Source organism: Zootoca vivipara, chromosome 3 (genome assembly GCF_963506605.1).
Source record: "Zootoca vivipara chromosome 3, rZooViv1.1, whole genome shotgun sequence".
NCBI classification, from domain to species: domain Eukaryota; kingdom Metazoa; phylum Chordata; class Lepidosauria; order Squamata; family Lacertidae; genus Zootoca; species Zootoca vivipara.
In genome coordinates, this window is record NC_083278.1 from 95124374 (window position 1) to 95147098 (window position 22725).

A 22725-nucleotide genomic window follows, 5' to 3' on the forward strand; every position below is an offset into this window, starting at 1 on the left:
TTAGGCCCCATAATATTATGCTTTTTATTATGCTTTTTTTATTGATGCTCTATAATGCATTTTTACTGTTGCACAGCACCCTGGAATCTTTTGATAAAGGGCAGTATATAAACAGAATAGAGAAATGATAATAATAATGGGTCTAAACATTGGCTACAACCCGATGCGGTGGATCCAGACGACAGAGCTGCGATTAGACCCATTAAGATGAATGAGTCTTAAAGGTTGAGTCCCATTGATTTTGATGGGTCTCCTCTAAGCATGACTTAAGTCCGGATCCAACCCAGTGTTGTTAAGCAGGGCGCCCCTGGCTGGCATTTTTACAAGGCTGTCATCTCTAATGGAGTCCAGCCTCTTTGGCAGACAGGGCACAGGTAATGTGCTAATGTAAGATGCCATGAGAACAAAAGGAAAGCTCTGCTGGATCAGGCCAATGGCCTGTCTAGTCCATCATCCTGTTCTCACAGTGGCCAACCAGATGCCTGTGGGAAATCTGCCACGACTGAGTCAAACAGCACTACCTGCAATTCCCACCTGCAATTCCCCAGCAACTGAGTATTGCCTCTGGCAGTGGAGTTAGAGCACAGCTATTGCAGCTAGTAGCCTTCCACTGCATGGATTTGTCTAATCCTGGGTAGTGGTAAGAGTGAACAGAGCTTGCATCTCCCACAAGTCTTGTTAAACTTTGTTTCCCCTTGCAAAGCATGCTATTAAAAACGCCCCCCAGAAATCCTTGCTGTGTTATTGTTCAGAGAAACTCTTTAGGCAGACAAGACTTGAACAAAACAGAAGAGAACAGAACCACCCCCACCAGCACCCAGCAAAAGCCCGGAAGGAACGGCGTTTCTGGTTTGCACCATGGAAACAGGTGACATTTCTCTACCCTTCCCCTTACGTACCTCGCTCGGATCCAGCTGGGTGGCAGAAATTTAAATGTCTGTCGTTCAATGGGGAAGTTTATTTCATCCAACAAAGAGGTTGTCTCCATCAGAAAAGTCTCGTCCCCATCTGAAGACACGGGCGAGCTGCATTTATAGCGGCATTCTTTTATTTTTATTTTTATTATTCAGCTTTTCAGTAGAAATGTCACCTTCTTCAAGCAAGCTGTTATCGTGTGTTTCCCAAGCCAAACACATGGCCTCTAAGGAGAGAGGGGTTTGGGGGGGGGATTTATCTCTCCGTTTTGAGCTATTTGCGTTTCTCTTTCAAGGAGCTCCATGCCTTAAGGCACCTGCAAAAACAGTAACGTCGCAAGAAGGTGCAGATATTCGAGACGCGTCGGGATGGGATGTTCGGTGGCGCGAGAACAGGGGAAGCATCCCACAGCACCAGCCACCTTACCTTGTAAGCTGCATCTCTAATGCGCAGGCCATTCCCAACCCACCCACCCACTCCTTACGCCGGCGCCACTTTTCTTCCGTTCGCTCTTTGTTCGCACAGTTGGGACCACTTTCTCAAAGAGTCAGTGTGGCTGACAGCAAAATAAGCCACACGACAGGCTCAAGAGCAGCCAGCACAACTGTCTGCGATGCCTGCCAATGAGCCAGATGCTGTCACATATTGGCATCTGGGGTCTGGAACGGCTACCATGCTCTCTCCCGTTTGGCTGGGGATGCTGCTCCCGACTGCTGAAGGAGACAAAAAGGAGAGGAGGCGGGGGGGGAGGAAATGGGGAGCCAGGGACATCTACAAAGGATCATTTCACTGGGGACCACTTTGAGTTTGTAAGACCTGCCATTCGCCCCAAGTTCATCAATAAACGTGCGTGGGAAAGCCCCAGCGCAGAGTTCTGAGCAGGGTTTTTGTCAGAGATCAGAAGCGCTCGTTCTCCGCATCAAAAGCTTCACGATCTTCATCTACCCTGAGACGAGGCCACAATCATCTCCTGCTGGTCTCCACATGGCACACAGACAGGTGGGAACTCCCTTCTAGTTTGTAGGGAACTCCCCTCCAGTTGAGGTCGGTCAAACATCACCCCTCCCCATTGAACTTCTGGTGCCTACTGAAGACTTTGAAAATTCAGCAGGCATTTTAACTGAATTTTGCTTTTACAGCTTAACTGGTTCTTAGCTGTATTGTTACTTGCAGGACACATAGGAAGAGGCCTAATAGCGAGTCGGGGTTTTGGTCCATCTAGCTCAGTATTGTTGACGCTGACTTTTCCAGCCTCATTCACTTATGGGGAACCTTCTGGAGCCAGTGGCTGGCAGAGCCAGAAGTGAAAGTGGGTGGGCCCAGCATCCAAAGCAATGGATGTCACTCTTATTCTTGGTGACATTCCAGCCACATAAAAGTTTGAGGTTACTATACTATACTCACCACTCTCCAGCCAGGCAGGCAAGAGGCATTACAGTGGTACCGCAAGTTACAAACGCTTCAGGTTACAAACTCTGCTAACCTGGAAGAGTTACCTCGAGTTGAGAAATTTGCGCCAGGATGAGAACAGAAATCGTGGGCCAGCAAGAGGCCCCATTAGCAAAAGCACGCCTCTAGTTAAGAACGGACCTCTGGAATGAATTAAGTTTGTAACTAAAGGTACCACTGTATTGCCATTCAAGGACACATTCCAGCCAGGCAAAAGCACCTGAGGAGACAGAGAGGAAGGGTTGGTGAGATGTGTGGCTTCCAGAGGTGTGTGTGGCATTGGCAGAGTCCCAAAGACTGGATTGAGAGATCTGGAGGACTGCATTTGGGTTCCCAGGTCTGAGGCCCTAACCTGACCATAGTCTCTTCTGTCTTGTGTTTTGCCAACTGAGGAGAATGTCTAACTGCATGCTTCCATGCCTCATCTCCTCGCTTACATCGTAGTGTGATTTTGAGGGTCATCTGAGTAGCTTCTTTATCCAAATGGGCAGCACAGTACAAGGAAAGCATTAATACGGCTCACAGGGTTGCCCAGAGATCAAAGCCAGGACAGACTGAAAAGTTCTTTGCAAAATCACAGTGACTCCAGAAGTGCTACAGGAATGATAAACAAAAGGGCACAAAGGCGGCCGCTCCCTGTCCTTGCCGTATGAAACCTTGCCGGACAAAATGATGAACTAAACAGTTTCCTGCATATTAGTGCCTATAATTCAATTAATTTGTCTTTCCATCATATTTGGGAAAGAGAATTGCTCAGAAGTTCACGCGGTGCCAAGGCAAGACTATCCAGAGATGCACCGCTTATTAACCCCCAGTCAAATTAGAAAGAGGTTTTGCATTGCCGGTTTTTCGAAAGAGCCTCTGACCATCACGACATCTGTTGTTTTCTTGGCTGGTCCTCCCCTAATTCAGTTTTAGGCTTCCCTAGCCAGATCATTTGCCAGCTGGCCAGTGTGGTTTACTTCCCCCAGAAGGGCTTTTCCCAAACCAGCCAAACCTAGGATCTTGGGTTTACAGCTGCAGAAGAATTGGGGTGATTGCCCCTCCTTCCTGTGCCCAACACAAGGCCAGATCAACCCTCCAGCAGGAGAGCTTTAATCCGCATTGAGCATTCTGCTGGCCAAAAAGATGGAGGTAGAGCTGCCTTTGGTGAATCATTGCCTGTGGTCCCCCAACAGCTGGACCACTGCCTTAAGCCGTCACCCATCCACAGAAGCATCATCTCTTTGATTCCCACTTTAGTCCTTGTTGGAACAACAGTAAGGACACAAGGAATGTAATTCATCCTGCACGGCAACGGACTCATGACTGCCACTAACACCAACACCATCCTGGACCAGCTGTGTGCTGCCTCCAGTGTCAGAGGGAGTGGGCCTCTGAATACTGGGGAACACAAGGGGGGAGAGTGTTGTTGCCCATGTGTCATGCTTATAAGCTCCCCGTGGACATCAGCTTGGTCACTGTGAGACCAGGATGCTAAACCCAATGGGCCTTTTTGCCTGATTCAGCAGGACTATTGTTATATTGTATTCTTATTCTCTTTTCTCACCTGTGGCTCCTAGAAGCGGTCAGCATGCGACAGCAGCCACACCCCAGGAATGGCTTTGACTGGCCAGCTAAAGCAAGTGAGTGTAGCTGATGGGTCTCAAACCCTCAGTGAGTTATGGAATTCCCCTGTATGTGAAGACAGATTCCGGTGGATTGAGCGGACAAGACCAACAGTGTGTCCAACGATCAGGAAGATGATTTCTGTATGTGCTGTAGGGCGACGTGAGGGGCAGATGGGGCTTGTCAACCTGGGAGGGTAGCCCATCTACCGTGTTTCTCCGAAAACAAGCCATACCCCGTAAATAAGCCATGCCCCGAAAATAAGCCATACCCCGAAAATAAGCCATAGTGATAGGCAGTTTAACCTTGTAGGTTAAACTGTACCATACTTAATTTTTAAAAAATAAGACAGCCCCTGAAAATAAGCCACTGTGTGTTGTTTTTTTAGGAAAAATAAATATAAGACGGTGTCTTATTTTTGGAGAAACACGGTAAGAGAAGGAATACTCTGATCTTAAACCTCTGCTGCCTTGTGATATCTTCAGGAGAAGAAAAGGTTAACTAGTAAACCTTCCACAAATCAGAATTCAGATACTGTAAGTACAAATTTCAAAGGATGGCTATGTTTTTGTTATCATATTATTTCAGAAAGTGCAACTTTGACAAGTTCAGCTTTTAATACAGCAATCAACACCCCCCCCAGTCCCTACTGCTAATCCAGAAGTTGTGGGTGCGTCACTTTCTTTCAGTGTTGCTGTAGGACACTGGTTTAGTGGGACTTTCCAGGGTAAATTTCCACAGGGCTCTTTTCACATATTGCTTACACATGTTTAACCAGACCTTCCAACATTCAGGTGATCCAAATCAGGACACTCGTTTTTTCAGTCCTGAACTCACATGGGAGTCAACTGACTTCGTGCCAGAGCGCAAGACCAAAAAATGAGCGCCTTTTGGTCCAGTGCTCTGGCGCGAAAGAGACCAAAAAACGATGCCTTTTTGGTCTGGCCAGCTGACTTGCACCGGAGCACCAGACCAAAATACAGGACACTCCAGGATCCAATCAGAAGCCGGGCGTGGCTTCTGTAATTCCAGGATGTTCCACTTAAATCAGAACAGTTGAGCAGTATGGTTTAACTATTTTTCTATGTGGCCTGAACAAAGGGTTGGCTGAGGTCTACCCCATCTCCATTGCAGATAGGAATAGCCATTGTTCCAGGGCATGTCCCACCATCCAAATGACTGCGTCGTATTGACATGGGGTCTGGCCTGAATGCATTTTTTTTAAAGAACTTCTTCCACCTTTTCTGTTTTGTGTCAAGCACCAAGCAAGGAGAAGACCCTTCAAGGTGAGAGTGGGCAAAAGATCTACCCAGGAGCTACACATAGAGTGCTAGATCATTTACAGTGGCTCAGGAAGAGTTCCTGACAATTGTTTTAATAATAACAAAAAGGCAGTATTATTTTCATACTTACGCACCCACCACCCACCAAAGAAAACTAGTTTGTTAGATTCTCTGATCTGCAGTAATTCAGATGGATGCCCTCCAAGCCATCCGATTCCAAGCTATTCTTTGAATCATGGAGATGGACCATGAAGTTCTGGATTAAAACAAAGTCGTTCCCACAAGCCTAAAGTCTGCCCACCCCACCTGAAGACATTTGAGATGGTTGGAGAAAAGAACTACAACTGTGGGGAGCAGAGGGCCCTTCCCCGTCTTTTCCAACGCAGTGCTTGTAAAACACTGCAGTCTTAAGCCGTAAGGCAGATAAAACTGACAGAAGTGCATGATAAGTTCAATTTTACATTGCTGCTTGCCTGCTTCATTCATCGCATGTGCCTGGGAATTGTGAGAGAACGAGCGTTCAGTGCTTCTCATTTAGATTACAGTCATCTCTTGATTAAATCTCCTTCTGAACGGCAGTATATTGTAACTTTTTTTTAAAAGAAAAAAAGTATTGATGGCTACGAAAGCAAATAAGCTCTCATTTTATTACTTAAATCACTCTCATAAATCTTGCCAAAGAGGAAGTTCCTGTTTCTTCAGCTTTCCATTTGGCGTCCTTGAGAAAACAATCGGAACGACATTCACAAGAAATCTACAGTCACTTGAGTTCCTACTCCCTTGCATCTTGTTTAGTCTAAACATGTTATGGGAATAACCTGCAGGCCTCCCTTGATGCAAAATCTACCAACTGGAATCTCTTTGTAGGGACATTTTAAAGGACTTCATAATTTGCAAACCAACTGGAGAGTCATTTAAGGCTATGCAAAAGAGGGGACCCCCCTGACTCCCTTTTTCTTGCGCATTCATGATGATTGGGGCGCATGATGGCATCAGGGCACTTATGCGCAATCCCACTTCCAACACTGTCTGCACCTGCAAAAGTCTGGGGGTTGGACATGTTGCTTTGTTCCCAAGGGGTGCATGCCCCATTGAGGGCATAATTTGTGGCAGCGGGGAAAGTTTTCAGTTAGCAATAATTGTGCCTTGGATTAACCTCATGGTCTTGTTGAAATCCTAGAATCATAGAATCATAGAATCATAGAGTTGGAAGAGACCACAAGGGCCATCCAGTCCAACCCCCTGCCAAGCAGGAAACACCATCAAAGCATTCCTGACAGATGGCTGTCAAGCCTCTGCTTAAAGACCTCCAAAGAAGGAGACTCCACCACACTCCTTGGCAGCAAATTGCACTGCCGAACAGCTCTTACTGTCAGGAAGTTCTTCCTAATGTTTAGGTGGAATTTTCTTTCTTGTAGTTTGAATCCGTTGCTCCGTGTCCGCTTCTCTGGAGCAGCAGAAAACAACCTTTCTCCCTCCTTTATATGACATCCTTTTATATATTTGAACATGGTTATCATATCACCCCTTAACCTTCTCTTCTCCAGGCTAAACATACCCAGCTCCCTAAGCCGTTCCTCATAAGGCATCGTTTCCAGGCCTTTGACCATTTTGGTTGCCCTCTTCTGGACACGTTCCAGCTTATCAGTATCCTTCTTGAACTGTGGTGCCCAGAACTGGACACAATACTCCAGGTGAGGTCTGACCAGAGCAGAATACAGTGGTACTATTACTTCCCTTGATCTAGATGCTATACTCCTATTGATGCAGCCCAGAATTGCATTGGCTTTTTTAGCTGCTGCATCACACTGCTGACTCATGTCAAGTTTGTGGTCAACCAAAACTCCTAGATCCTTTTCACATGTACTGCTCTCAAGCCAGGTGTCTCCCATCCTGTATTTGTGCCTTTCATTTTTTTTGCCCAAGTGTAGTACTTTACATTTCTCCTTGTTAAAATTCATCTTGTTTGCTTTGGCCCAGTTGTCTAATCTGTTAAGGTCATTCTGAAGTGTGATCCTGTCCTCTGGGGTGTTAGCCACCCCTCCCAATTTGGTGTCATCTGCAAACTTGCTCAGGATTCCCTCAAGCCCATCATCCAAGTCATTGATAAAGATGTTGAACAAGACTGGGCCCAAGACAGAACCCTGTGGCACCCCACTAGTCACTACTCTCCAGGATGAGGAGGAGCCATTGATGAGCACCCTTTGGGTTCGGTCAGTAAGCCAGCTACAAATCCACTGAATGGTAGCATTGTCTAGCCCACATTTTACCAGCTTCTTTACAAGAATATCATGGGGCACCTTGTCAAAGGCCTTTCTGAAATCAAGATAGGCTACATCCACAGCGTTCCCTTCATCTACCAGGCTTGTAATTCTGTCAAAAAATGAGATCAGATTAGTCTGACATGACTTATTTTTCAGGAACCCATGCTGACTTTTAGTGATCACAGAGTTTCTTTCTAGGTGCTCACAGACTGTTTGCTTAATGATCTGCTCTAGAATCTTTCCTGGTATTGATGTCAGGCTGACTGGGCGGTTATTGTTTGGGTCCTCTCTTTTCCCCTTTTTGAAAATAGGGACAACATTTGCCCTCCTCCAGTCTGCTGGAACTTCGCCTGTTCTCCAGGAATTTTCAAAGATTATTGCCAGTGGTTCTGAAATCACCTCTGCCAGTTCTTTTAATACTCTTGGATGTAGTTCATCTGGCCCTGGAGACTTGAATACATCTAAACTAGCCAAGTATTCTTGTACTACCTCCTTACTTATTCTGGGCTGTGTTTCCCCTGCTGAATCATCTGCTCCATATTCTTCAGGTCGGGTGTTTTCTTTCTTGGAGAAGACTGAGGCAAAGAAGGCATTGAGGAGTTCTGCCCTTTCTCTGCCCCCTGTTTGCATTTCACCATCTTCTCCTCTGAGTGACCCCACTGTTTCCTTGTTTTTCCTTTTGCTACGGACATACCCATAAAAGCCCTTTTTGTTGCTTTTAACCTCTCTGGCGAGCCTGAGTTCATTCTGTGCTTTAGCTTTTCTGACTTTGTCTCTACACGTGCTGGCTATATGTTTGAATTCCTCTCTGGAGATTTCCCCCCTTTTCCATTTTTTGTACATATCCCTTTTAAATCTTAACTCAGTCAAAAGTTCTTTAGATAGCCAGCCTGGCTTCTTTAGGCACCTTCCATGTTTCCATCTCATTGGTATTGCCTGAAGTTGTGCTTTTAATATCTCCCTTTTAACAAACTCCCAACCATCATGAACTCCCTTCCCTTTTAGTATTACTGTCCATGGGATTTCACCCAGCGTTTCCCTAAGTTTTCTGAAGTCGGCTTTCTTAAAGTCTAGAATTTGGACCTTAGTATGCTTGGTTGCTCCTTTCCGCTGGATAATAAACTCCAGAAGAGCATGGTCACTCCCACCTAATGATCCTGCCACTTCTACCCCACTAACCAAGTCATCACTATTGGTTAGGACTGTAACTCCGCATACCACAAATATTCAGGGTCAGGTGCCTGTGGGGGAATAATAAAGTGGAATGATGCATAAATGCGCCAGTATAAATCCAGCACCACTATTGAAGGCAGCCCTGTTTAGGGAAGATTTTAATGTTTAATAGATTGTTGTATTTTAATTTTCTGTTGGAAGCCGCCCAGAGTGACTGGGGAAACCCAGCCAGATGGGCCGGGTATAAATAATAAATTATTATTATTATTATTATTATTATTATTATTATTCTGTTATTGACATGGCTGTGTACACACCATATGTTTAAAGCACCATGGTACCGCTTTACACAGTCATGGCTTGCCCCAAATAATTCCGGGAGCTGTAGTTAAGGGTGTTGAGAGGTCTTAGGACACCTCTGTTCCCCTCATAGATCTATAATTTCCAGAATGGTTTAAGAAATCCCTTTACAGAAAATTCCAGGAATTGAAGTTTTGTGAGGGGAATAGAGGCCTCCTAACAACAATCACTGGATTTTCAATGGGTCTGCCCCAAGTATGACTTTGTTAAACATCATCCTTTATATTTTAATTAAAATATCATACAGAATTACAAAATGAGAAGGATGCAAGTGCAGAACCATTTTGTTTTGATTGTTGAAGCAAATACTTATTGTTCCACAATGTGGTAAAAAGACCAACCATTCCAATCTGGTATCATTACTGTCCATCAAATGACTCCATGGATTGTGGCCTTCAGAATGAGATCCTCTTCCAAACCAATGGGGGGGGGGGACACTGCTGGAAGGAAACACTATATTTCTCTCAACTTCAGAGATTTCCTCACCTCTCAGCACAGGAAGTTGTTGCTGCGGCTTACCTGAGAGACTTCCTGTTATGTAGCCATGGAATAGTTTTGCTCAAAGGAAGTTTTGGAGAATGATGTAATCTTGGAGAGCCCTCCATCGTAGTAATTCTACTGGTGACCTGGTTGCAGCCTACACTGTTATTACAGTCCCGTGGCTTGTGTTTATATCACAAGGGAGAGAAGGAGTGGGGAAACAGGAGCAGAATAATTTCAAAAGAAAAGAAAAAAAAGAGCTTCCAGATTTCCTTTGCTTAAATGAACTCTTTTCCTTTTCCATATTATGTGACCACAGTCCTGGCGCCTAACAGATGCAGTCTGTTCAGATGAACTTGGGGGACAACCCATAAAAATCTAAGGTTGACCCATGAACTAGGATGAGTAGCAAGAGTTGTTGAAAAGCCTGAAAACTCCTTTAACAAAAGGAATTTGCCCTTTGTTCTCCGGATAAAGCTGGGGGGAAAGAATGCACAGGCGGGAGATATTAACGCATCGTGATGTACAAGCGTCCCAATGTACTCTATGAATGTTCGGAGGGGCTGGTGATGTTTTGCGTTTACAAACTGAACATGGTGGGATGACCAACCTGCATATCGGCTAATTATTTCTGTTCCAATTCTCACTTGTGTGTGAACCGACAACTTTGCCCATGTTGCGGGAGACATTTCCCTGACAGAGAGAATTGAAAAGGAGGGATGGGGAGGAAATTGAATTGAGTTCACATTTAAAGGCGACTCAAATCAAATCCACGCTTCCCGAAACAATGTACAAACCAAAACACGCCCATCTTTAGACATCGGCATTTGACTCTCAATTTTGCAGCGCAGTTCTCCAGCCAAGTAACATGTACAAAAATGCTAGGGTAATGTGCATATAAAATTGCATATTAACATGGGGAAAAATGTGTTATATATGGAGAAACTGCTTTGCAAAAATGTCTAATCCTATGCCAAATTGCCTATACTGGAAGTGGGGGGGGGCACACTAAAAAGCTGCTAAGTTTTCATGAGGACTTAAAAAAAATCAGAGATATGAAAATGTAGAGGACAGAATTTAAGACGGGTAAAATGAGAAACTGAGATTAATATTGATAGAACCGCCCATCCCTACTGAAAAATACGGTACTCTTTTCTTTGCTGTGACCCTTCTCAAAGTTGTGGGCTTCATCTTTCACTTTGAAAAGTGGGTTTCTCTAAAGCAGTAACCAGTTGCGGGAGAGAACTGCTTGAGGCTACGATGACAGCAAGTCGCACTTACACATGCAAATATATAGCAGGTGGTAATCCTAAGGCTTCAACCCTTGCCAAACGTCCTGGGGAGAAAGCAACACTGGGAATTACTTCAGAGAAAATGTACAGGGGATCAGGTGATGTGCAGAGGCTGCGGCAAAAATGGGAACTCCAAAAAGGAACAGGAAGCAGAAGAGGTAGCACTTCTGAATTCTGAACCACTGTTCTCTGAATTTCCCTGAAGAAGAACCAGTAGGGTATGAAGCACAGAACTTCATTTCTGTCTACCCCCCACCCCACCCCCGGTTGTGGGTTGTTTCTTTCTTGTTGTTTCTTGTTTACTTCTACTTCCCGTTTGGAAGCTGCAGCGAGCACCAAAGGTGCAGAAACAGTTTCTGTAGGTATGGTCGGGGAGAAATTTGATTCAGTTCACATTTTAAAGGCAAACTTACCTAACACACACTTTCTGAGAGGCAAAGCAAAACACAGCCAGCATTTGAAATTGGCACTTTTGCAATGCAGTTTTTCTAGCAAAGTGACGTGCACTAGTGCACTACAGTGGTACCTCGGTTTATGAACACAATTGGTTCCGGAGGTCTGTTCATAAACTGAAGCGTTCATAAACTGAAGCGAACTTTCCCATTGAAAGTAATGGAAAGTGGATTAATCTGTTCCAGACGGTCCGCGGAGTACTTAAACTGAAGCGTTCATAAACTGAAGCGAACTTTCCCATTGAAAGTAATGGAAAGTGGATTAATCCGTTCCAGACGGGTCCGCGGAGTACTCAACCTGAAGCGTACTTAACCCGAAGCATGGGTGTAATTGGTTCCGGAAGTCTGTTCATAAACTGAAGCGTTCATAAACTGAAGCGAACTTTCCCATTGAAAGTAATGAAAAGTGAATTAATCCGTTCCAGATGGGTCCACGGCGTTCGTAAACCGAGTTGTTCATAAACCGAGGTTCCACTGTACATCAAAGACCTCCCCCAAAGCTTTCAAAAGATTGGGCTTGCACAAGAGAGAGCACTTCCCAGTTGCTTATAGTGAACTGAAGGAAGGGTGCCTGTACCAAATATCAACAGGGCACATGCCAACTTGCAGGTGGTGACAGCTCCCAGCTCTGGAACGCCTTTCCTTCAAAGCCAAAGCAACTCTCAGAGGCAATGTTGAAAAGCATCTTCTGCAGCATGCACTTAGCAATCTGGGAACAGCGCAGGAATATCCTCATAGCAGTTTTTATCTCTGAAGACTTTGAATTGGTACCTTGAAAGTTTTGGGGTTTGTTTGTTTGTTTGTTTTTTAAAAAAACTCTCTGTGGGTTATAAATTTAATAAAACTAAAGCATTTTTTAAAAAGAAAATCTCTTTATTTAGATAGAAATATCAACTTTGAGTGCTTTATTTCCCCTACTCCCTTTCCCCAAAACATTTACAGCCTGCAGTATCGTCTCCTTTTTTTTTCTCCCTCCGGCAAAATTACCAACATGTTTTAAGTACCAATGGCAGAACTACCGTGATTTTTATGGACCAGGAGGAAAGCAGCACCTGAAACAGCTTCTTAGTGAATAATCTGTTTGAAAAGAGCGGTCATTTTCCAGGAAAGGACAGCCATCTTCTTGTGGACAGCCCATACATGTAGTTAGAAACTTGCGCACAGCAAGTGCCATGGAATTCAAAATGGTAAAATGCTGTTGCATATGGAAGGCTTCCAACGTGCTTCTTGGTGAAGCAATTTAAGGTGACCCCATCCTAAATCTAAGCACGCCAATTTGGAGGCTCTCTCCTCCTTAGGAGGGATGCACATAGGTAAGACACATAGGTAAGACACAAACACACATTTACTGAGTGTTTCTGAATGAAGAAACAGGGCAGCAGTAAAATCTAATTTTTCCGAATTAATATGCACATGCAAATAGATCGTGTGGTACACAATTCCATTTTGCAGGTGGGATCCTGCACAGTTCAGCATTCCCACATGAAAAAAGAAAAAGCCAAAACAAAACACCACAACTGTCTTTGCACATTAAAAAAAGCCCTTCTTCTTCTTGTTTGGTAGGGAGGAGAGGTGGGCCAGCACTAATGCTTGGTGTGTTAGCTTTCCATGGTGATAGAATCATAGAACAGTAGAGTTGGAAGGGACCCCAAGGGTCATCTAATCCAACCACCCCTGCCCCACAATGCCAGATTCTCAGCTAAAGCATCCATGACAGATAGTTGTCCAACCTCTGCTTAAAAACCTCTAAGGAAGGAGAGTCCAAGGAGGTTCTGAAATGGGGAAGCATCCCAAGGCCTCCCCACCTGCAATCTGAGATGAGACAGGTAATGAATTCCATAGCACTTGATTTTTATCTGCCTCTACAGATGAGACCTAAAATAGCCTAAACAGAAATGTGGCAGTTTTGTTAAAAAATATGGTGTGGGTGTGGGTGGGTGTGCACCCAAACATTTATATCTGCACACTTAGTCAGCATCTTCTTCCCTTGCTCCAAGTTCAACTACTAAAGCAATCATGATCGGGCTGAGAGATAGCCTGTCTTGTAGTGACTTTAAACATATAATTCACTGGGGGTTAGAGTTAGTGCTTTAAAACAAGCATTGCCAACCAACGTGCACAAGATAAGAGTAGCCGGATTGCCCTCTTCCATCTTTTGACAGATGTCAGGCAATCATTCTGGAGTTACATTACATGATGCTATGAGACAGCTTCCGCCCCTTCACTCAGCAAACATAGAGAGATATACATATTACATGTCAAGTTTTGCAAAAACACCATAGCATTTTATTTAGTATATGTTATTAATAAGTTATTCTTCTCCCCATTCCCCAACCTCAGCTGCGTCTAGCTTAGGGAAGGAGTACATTGACACTATAAAAAGAGGGGGAGGGCTATTTCCAGCTGGCATATGCAAGAGGAGCTTGTACAACAGGAGTGCCGCACTTCTGTCATGACTTAAAAGAGAAGCACAAAAAGTGCATTCCATTATACATAATTCCCAAGTGCCCAAACCAGATGGGATCACGAACACAGGTCGTCACCAAAAACTTCCCGTTCTGTGTTGAGCTCCCCGTTCCCATGCATTCTCCAACCCAATCCCAAAACGGCTGCCAAAAACATGAAAAGTAGGGTGAGGAAATGTACAGCATTGTGTTTCCAAAACAGAACGAAGACAAGAGAGTGGGGCGTGATCAGCATCACATCTCATCCTGGCCAAAAAGGACTACTAAATACAGTGTAGTGTAGACCACACCTTAGTTTGGCCTAGTCCTCAATTCTGGCTGAAACTGCTCTCTCTTTGATGCCTTTCCAGTCTCCAACTTTATTCATCCTTGCCCAAGAGATCCGAGAACCTTTATGATGGCAGCCAGCCAAGAAAGGTATCTGTAAACATGGGCAGTGGACTAGTCGCACCTTTTCACTTTGTTAATTCCGCCCAGTCGATAGGGGCAAAAAAGGGGTGGGATTTTATGTCTTCAACTCCGGCGATTCCAGCACCAAGACGCTCCACAGCGTTGAACTGCAAAAGCTTAAGGCAAAATGTACATAGTTAGTATGAACCATAGGAATAAAAGAACTCAGCAAGCATACCAGAACGGACTTGGTACAGTCTGTGACATTGTGTTTATGATTGTATCATTCCTGTAAGCTTCCCAGAGAACTTAGCTATTGAGCAGCATACAAATGCACGCCTCACTAGGGAAGGCATTCAACAAATGGGGAACTAGCGTCGAAAAAGTCCCATCAGGGATCACCTCCAACTCCCAGTGGCGGTGGCATCAACAGGTCCTCTGCCCCTGCCCATTGTAGGGCCTGAGATGGTTGGTATTGGAGAAGATACTTTGGTCCCAAGACATTCAGTGGCAACTTCTAATTCCTTCCCTGAATTGCTACTGTCCTTGCCATAGCCAATTAGTTGTGCACTTTGTTCTTTCTTCCATTATATCCAAGCCCTTCTTAAGCTTCACTTTATGGTACCTGCCTGCCTCTCCGGTTCGTAGGGCAATTCCACACATTGTGTGGCAACAGACACCAAGTGCAGGCTCAACAGGCAGCCACCACTGCCAGTCTTGGTGGTCCATCCCTGAATATGATGAACATACCAATTATGACCCCCATCTTAACAAACTTCATTCTTGTTGCAGCCACACTTTTAGGTGTATGTTGCAAAATGAGGGAGGAGGGAGAGTGAGATGTGCAAAGGAAGTCTTGGTAAACTTTAGAAACTAGTGATGCTCTAAAACCAAGTCTAAAGAAAATGGAGCAGCTGATTGCCAGAATTATGAAAACTAAGCAGCTTGTTTATTTTGCATTGAAGAACTTACAATATATTCAAAGGGGGGGGGGAGCTGAATATATGTAGAAAGTGAAGCCAGCTCTTCATATCTGCAAATTCTGATGGAGAATGATTGCTTGAAAGGAAGTAACCAGCAAAGAGGCAGGAAAATATTTACCAAGGATAAAGGAGCTGAAGTTTACATTTTGCCATCTTATGAGACTGTCGCATTCAAATAAACAGTTCAAAAGAATAAATTCGTTTCTGGGTTTCCTCTAAAGGACTGACTCCTGTATAATGCAACTCCCTACATCCCATTGTCATTTAGTAGTGCTCTGTATTCTTCTGGGCGGTGTGTCTTCGAATGCATACAACCCCATAATCAAAGTGAGAAATTTCCCCATAAAATGTATTCATTTGCACATCTTAAGTTGGCTCTGCCACTTAAAATCTCTCAAACCTCTCACTTGGTAGAGATAACTCGGAAAGCAAAAACAAGCCTCTCCTTTGTGAATATACATGAGCCGACAGAAAAACAGTCGCAGGCATTGCCATTCTGCTGTCCTTCCTGGAAAACGGAACAAGTGACAGCAGGTGGGGAAGTTAAGTGCAAAGAAAATTATGCTCTGAAGCTTTCTCCCCTTTCTGCAAGGAGAGAACTATAATCTTGGAAAGCAAATGCAGAATAAATTGTGCTGGATCTACATGGCTGGAAAACACACGGGTTTATTATGCTTTGCAAAGAGACAACCTTTGAGAAAGATCTTGTAGACAAAATGCCAGTCAAGTCAGCCTTTCCAAACTTCATCTAAAAAGATTTAGACATCCAAATATAAATAATAACACCTCTGAATTACAGAATACTTAGTTGGCTAAATGGGGGGGGGTTTAAAAAATGAGGTCACTGGTTTTGGAAGCTGTGTCATGAGACACATTTGGCACAGCATCTGCACACTGTTCCTCTCCTAAGCATTCTGTAATGGGCTGACCCAAGCAACCCTGCGAGGGGATGGAAGAGGAAAATTACAATGACAAATGACCAGCCATGCGAAGAGCCCCTTTTTCCTTTTCCTGACTAAGCTTCCTCAAATATGAATGGTAGTTTCCTTGGATAGACACACAACAGAAGGTTGATTTACTAGCCAATGGGGCATACCCTTCGACCCAAAAGTCAGCCACGTGCAGCCTAGGGCTGGAACGCTTCCTCTAGGACACGGGTGACTTTGAACTTGGAGAGGAGGGAAATAGCAAATGGCCTGGCTTAAGAGGTCCCACAGGAGATGAGCGTTGCTATGTGTTGCTTTAATAAAGGTCTCCAAGATGCCAGTGGTAAAATTCCATTTATTTTCAATGTCTGTATGTACAGAGGGGAAGCACTCAGCCTTCTATGAGATTTTATGTACTGGATGAGCATAGTTATGAAGTATTACATTCACTCTGGTACAGTGGACAGGCTGCTATTGGTAGCAGCAGTAGTACTGTTACTTTACTACTGCTATTAATGTTATAATTATTATTTCAGTTTTTTTACACGCCCTTCATCATAAGGTCTCAGGGCAGGCTAAAAAGAATTCATCTTCTTCATCATCATCATATTTTTATTATTATTGTTCATTTGTATCCCGCCCATCTGACTGCGTGGCTGAGTCAATATTCAATATTAAATTCAATATTAAACAGTTCAGTTCAATATTAAAACAGTTTAACTCAAACTAAAGGTGCAGGACTAGGGAGTGTCCTGAAAATATATATGTCAGGTGTCAAAGGGGTGACTTGCAGCAACTATTAAAGACCTAATTTTTTATTTTAAAAAAATCACCTGATTTTCGCAGTAAATTCAGACCACAGTTATACTTGCCATGACCACGGCTGTGAAGGTCCCTTATGCCAAACCTTCAACAACTCTTTAACCTCTTTCCAAGATGAACCACCTTCAGTTACAAAAATGTTCAGGAAAAGCATGTCCATTCGCAGCTCTACACATTTTAATGGCTATGTGACTTTTGTAGGGCATCCTTGTTAATAATTCATTTCTCCGCTCTTGGCTGCACTCCCCACCCCCACCCCCACCCCACTTTTAAAGGACGTAGGTGTAGTTCTAGTTGCTCCTGTCTGTTTGCTGGGATGCTCAAGAAAGAAAGTGAGTGTCTGTGGCGAAAAGATGCAGTTCATTCCACCAGGACAGCCCACAGACCTCTGAGCACACTTCTCAGATTTTGAGTTCATGGGGGCTCCCAAGTAGATGTTAAACACCCCCTAAGGACTTTCCAGAGAAGATGGCACAAGCAGACATGATGCATTCACAACATTAAATGCATGTTTTCCTAAAAGTAAATGCCAGCGGCCAAAGGAGCAATCAGGGATTATGACTGTGGAATGGAGCTTTAATTCTGGGGTGGGGGGCCTCAGGCCTAGAGACCAAGTGCAGACTTCCAGGCCCCTCTGTTGCTGCTATCTCGAGGCCACACCCCCTTTCCAAGGCCACACCTTCTTTCCCCAAGCCACACCCCTTAGTGGCTCTGCTGTGCACCCTCCTTGAGTGATTTTGCTAGGTAGATTAGGTTCTTGAACCCTGATGATTCCTTGTTTGTCTAGATATAGAATAGAGAGGTGGGGGGGGGACTGTGTGTAGAAACCACAGGTGCAATTTTTATTTGTTCCTCCGCCCACTTTTACCTCTGCACCTCCTGCCATTGGTAGGTGGCCCCCTAAAGGCTGCCCAAAAGGGAGTGCAGCCCTCGGAATGTAAGAAGTTCCACACTCCCTGCTTTAATGCCTTGCCTCTGCCATGAGTCTGATCTGGATCAGGCTCTCCCATAGCTTCCATTTGTAGCTTCTGCTTGAGTGGGAAGCTCCCACTGGTTGCAGTCCTGGCTCAGTTGAAAACATAGGTCGTGTGTGGGTGGGTGGGTGTGGGCGTGTGATATCAAAGGTTTACACCAACCTGGGACCCTTCAGATGTTTTGCATTACAATTTCCATCAGCCCTTGCCAGTACGGCTGTGACAAGCAGGGGGTTGTTGGGAGTTGTTATCCAAAACATCAGAAAGGAGAGCCAGGTTGGCAAAGGTTGATGCAGACCCCTTAACAGAGAACCACCAGCTGGCATGTATGTGTGTAGAAATCGCATACACAAATTCTCCAGGAATGTACCTGTTGAAGGAGTGATCTTGCCTCTTCTGTGATGTGATCTGGCACGTTCAGACAAGTGTGGGTATTTATTCCTGCTGGGTGGCACTCCAGCAGAGTCTATCGCAAACCAACAAGAAACATGATAATATTGTTAATGTATATAGTGATATAATGATGGAAAAGAAGAGCAATGTGCACCACAGTGCTCTGCTACAGAACCTCTGCACATGTGTCTCCCAAACAGTTGGCTCAATGAGCATGCTCAGAATCTCATTTTACATTCAGAGATGGAGGAGGACATGGTTCAACTCAGCATGACATCGTGAATCAGGCTCACGGATTAGCTCTAACCAGCAGAATGACTGAGGAGAAGCAGAACAGCCCTGATTTCCTCTCCTAGCACCTGCACGTTAAACCATGGTTTGGCTTAGTGTGGCGTGCAAACCAGATTACTGTCTTGCCTTTATCTGTTCTCTGCCTTCCTGGACTTCTACAAAGTCCCCAAAATACAAGAGTCAACATGAAAAATACAGGAGTTAACATGATATATCAGCGGACTGTGTACAATGGTCAGCCTAGAAGCCCACAAGCCAGTTAACCCCTAGTTTACATCCTGCAACAAACATTCATTGTAAATTTTGCTCCTGTGTGATACCTTTTCAAGAACGTAACTTTTTCATTGTCCCTGGAAAGACGCTTGGTGCCATGAATCTTACCAGAATGGTCAGTTGTGAATTTAATTAACAGTGTCTACATTAACACAAGCAATGCTTCATTCTGCCCCAAGAATAGAGCATCTCTAGTGAGATAATCTAGCATCATCTGTTTGTCAGGATGCCTTTGCCTGTTGAAGAGTTCTGTGCAGTACAGAAGTATGCATCCTGCACTTCAGTTACTCTCAATAAAGAGATTGCTGATCTTCTCAAAGTTTCTGTTACTTGCAAACCCCTTTTGCTAAATAATGGTCAGAATGGCTCACCTTCCCCGTCAGAAGTTCAAAGAGCAAAGCACCTAGACTCCACCAATCGCAGGCCTCCGTTTCTTCAAAGACAACGCCAACTTCTGAATGAAAGACATTTGCAATGAAAATCTAAGCGATGTGTGCACCTTGAAACTTGTATTTACAAGGAGACACAGATGCCAGTGGAGCATATATGAAGCTAAGCCCTTCAGACAACCTAGTGCATAGACACGCATCATTACAGACAAAACAATTTACTCTTCAGTTTGGAATGTCAACAGAGGCTGCTGCTCCCTCCTAAACACCTCCCCCCACCCCCCACACCTTGAATGACTTTAAAAGAGCATTAGACAAATTCACAGAGGATGAGGCTATCAATGGCTATGTTCTCTCCTCACTGTCGGAGGCATTATGCTTCAGAATACCAGTTGCTGGGAATCACAGATGGGCAGAGTGCTATTGAGCTCAGGTCCAGCTTGTAGGGCTTCCCCAGGCATCTGGCTGGCCACTGTGAGAATAGGATGCTGGACTCAATGAGTCACTGGCCTGATCCTGACTCTTCTTATGGGTTTATGTCAGTTCTCTCCACCACAAATCTTTATGAAGAGGAATGAATTCCCCATGCACACTGAAGGAAAGAACATGCCCACTATAGCATATTACAGTCTCCTGGGTGCATAAGTGTCTCTTTACATGAACATGGAGCTGGTAGTATGTTGCCTTAATCTTGGTTAGCACTGCCCTCGCCCCACACAAAATACAGCAGAACCATGGTATATTATCAGTCTTTACATCAAGGGTGGGGAACCTATGGCCCTCCAGGTGTTGCTCCAATCAAACTCCCAACAGCCTGGCCAATAGCCTAGGGTGATGTTTACTCAATGGAAAACCCCACTGTGTTCAGTTAACATTCAAGATAAGCATGCAAAGATTTGCAGCCTTGAAGATCTTAGATGTTTTGGCCAAATGGGTAGTTGCTCTTTGATATAATTTTATTTTACCCTTCCACCCCTCAATATCTTCATTCTCCCTGCTTTGCCTCTCAGAGCTGGCTGTTTCCACATTCAGAATTAAAGTGAGATGCAGGTGGCGCTGTGGGTTAAACCACTGAGCCTAGGGCTTGCCGATCAGGAGGTCGGCGGTTCGAATCCCCACGACGGGGTGAGCTCCCGTTGCTCGGTCCCAGCTCCTGCCAACCTAGCAGTTCGAAAGCACATCAAAGTGCAAGTACATAAATAGATACCACTACAGCGGGAAGGTAAATGGTGTTTCCATGTGCTCTGGTTCGCCAGAATCAGCTTTGTCATGCTGGCCACATGACCTGGAAGCTGTACGCCGGCTCCCTCGGCCAATAGAGTGAGATGAGCACCGCAATCCCAGAGTCGGTCACGACTGGACCTAATGGTAGCTTTACCTTTACTTTCCATAATCAAGGAGACAGGGGCAGATAAACATTTGCCATATTCTCTCCCTTCCTTTGAATGGGTCACATAATTGCCACCACAATCTATTGATAGTAATAGGCTCAGTATATCACATCAATAAGGTTACCTTTTCTCTCAATAAGGCATCCCAGGAGAGAAGAAGAAAAATCTAGAAAACTAGAGATTGTGGTGTGATTTCACGTGATACGTTGTCCAAGCTAATGCCATTCTACATGACAAAAATGCTCTCCCCAGCCCCCCCCCCAAAAGCTTTAATGTTGCAGTAAATCTAAACCCAATACCCATTCTTAATAATGAAGCCATTTCGTTCACAGCACCCAAGTCATTTACACAAGAAATGGCAGCGACATACAAGCTTAAGTGACCAGTTGCTTTGCTTTCCTATCACTGCAATTCGTTCCAACAGATATCTCCACAAGCCATTCAGGAGTCATTCAGGGAAGAACGTGGGGCTATCTGGATTGAGAAGCAGGGGAAGATGCCATACTCCAAATCAGGTCATTGCTCCACCTACAGAACCCACACTGTCCTTGATCTTTGAACAGCCAACTTGGAGCTGTTCCTCAGCATTGATTTTGATTTTCCCCATCCAGACGTCACAATATGCCGAATTTGTCATCAGGTCATCATACCAGGAATTCTCCTGATTGCAAGTCCTCTTCGGACTTTGTCTCCAACTAGCTGTGCTTCTTCCAGCTCCTCCCTTAATTTTCATCAGACAAACACTTTTGCAACGTCTTTTTCTATCCACATTAACCAAAATGTTTCCTGCAAATTTTGTACTCAATTATCTTTCTCATATGCATGTATGTCCAGGAACTTCTGACAACAAAGAAGGTCTGAAAAATAGGAAGCATTACATTTCAAAACATACAAGCATCTACATTCCGCTTTGTGAAATAAAAATTAAAAATCCCTGTGTCGTTTAAGACAAAGACTAATGGCAATAGAAGGAATCCTTCTTTTTCTTCCTGTTAGCTGCCCTCAGGATGGATTTAAAACTTCCTCTAAAGCCATCTGGCAATATAAAAAGGACAAAGTTGTTTAGTGCCGTGTTATCAAAGATGATAAACACTCACTCCTAGCCTGCCCTTTAGCTCCTTTCAATTATATAGAAGAGCAACTACCCCACCCCAAACCATAGAACTACTACATTCAGGTCTTGTGACCTAATAAGTGGCTCCCTTTGAGAACTACGGCTTCATTTTAAATGTGGATTGCACTTTGTTCCTAGTGCCTTGAGAAATACAAAACGAGTAATTTGCTGTATGCAATGTTTAAGAATACAGCACTTAGAATCCATTTGCTCTTCTGACAATAACAGTGTGGAATTCGTAGATCGAAGATCAACCATGCCAAACTAATATTTGGGCTCTCCAGTGCTCACATAAAGCTTCCCTGCCAATGGGCTCCCCCCACTCATTTCAATGGAGGGTCAATTCTCTACACATAGAACTGGCTCTCTTTACTGATGCTCCATGTGTACCTAGGTCTCTGGATTATCCACCTCCCCTGTAAAAAAATATTTCTGTGCAAATAGAACTCCACTTTCCCGTACAACTTTTCTTTCTCTGAAATGCCAAAACGTGCGAGAATCAATATGACTTAACTTAAGGGCACAAAGGTTTGTTGTTCAGCAGCAACAAGCCCTAAAATGTATCGCAACAGAGTTTTGAAAGGCATTACTTGGTAAGGGCCAAGGATATCTCACCTGACCTGATGTGTCAGTTTCTAAACATGTGATGCGACGATACTCAACCTTGCCCTGAAATACAAGCCCGCTGAACTGGAAGCCCTATCCCATAATCCTAGATGATAGAGAATAGCTGAGGGTGTTCAGCAGGGAGGAGGGGGGTGGTACATACATCCAGAGAGGAGGGTTTTTTTTTCCACCACCTAGCTGACATGTGACAGAAAAAGGTCTCGGCTAAAACTGATGATGCTAATAATCTAGGAAACGAGGGGAAGAATCATAGTTGAGTAGTAAAGCACACATTGCACATGAAGAAGGCCCTAGGTTCAACTCTTCTTATCTCCAATTAAAGGAACAGGTGGCAACACTGGAAAAGGACGTTCCCAGGTATCTTCCATTCAGTGCTATGGCAGATGGAGCACTGCTGTGACTCTACATCAG

The 22725-nt window shown here is 44.3% G+C and overlaps 1 protein-coding gene across 2 annotated transcripts in view; it reads right to left on the bottom strand.

Annotated features, from left to right (window-relative positions):
* Nucleotides 1-11743: 11743 nt before the first annotated feature.
* RPS6KC1 (ribosomal protein S6 kinase C1) overlaps nt 11744-22725 on the bottom strand; it is a 92996-nt gene continuing 82014 nt past the window's right edge. Inside the window, exons 12-14 of one of the 2 annotated variants that reach the window (XM_035111306.2) lie at nt 19165-19247; nt 18207-18302; nt 11744-14307 (exon numbers count right to left, since the gene is read on the bottom strand). In XM_035111306.2, coding sequence (XP_034967197.1) covers nt 14197-14307; nt 18207-18302; nt 19165-19247 — 290 coding nt within the window. In that variant the 3' untranslated portion in view covers nt 11744-14196. The remainder of the gene's footprint in view (nt 14308-18206; nt 18303-19164; nt 19248-22725) is intronic. The other variant, XM_035111304.2, reaches the window with a different exon arrangement.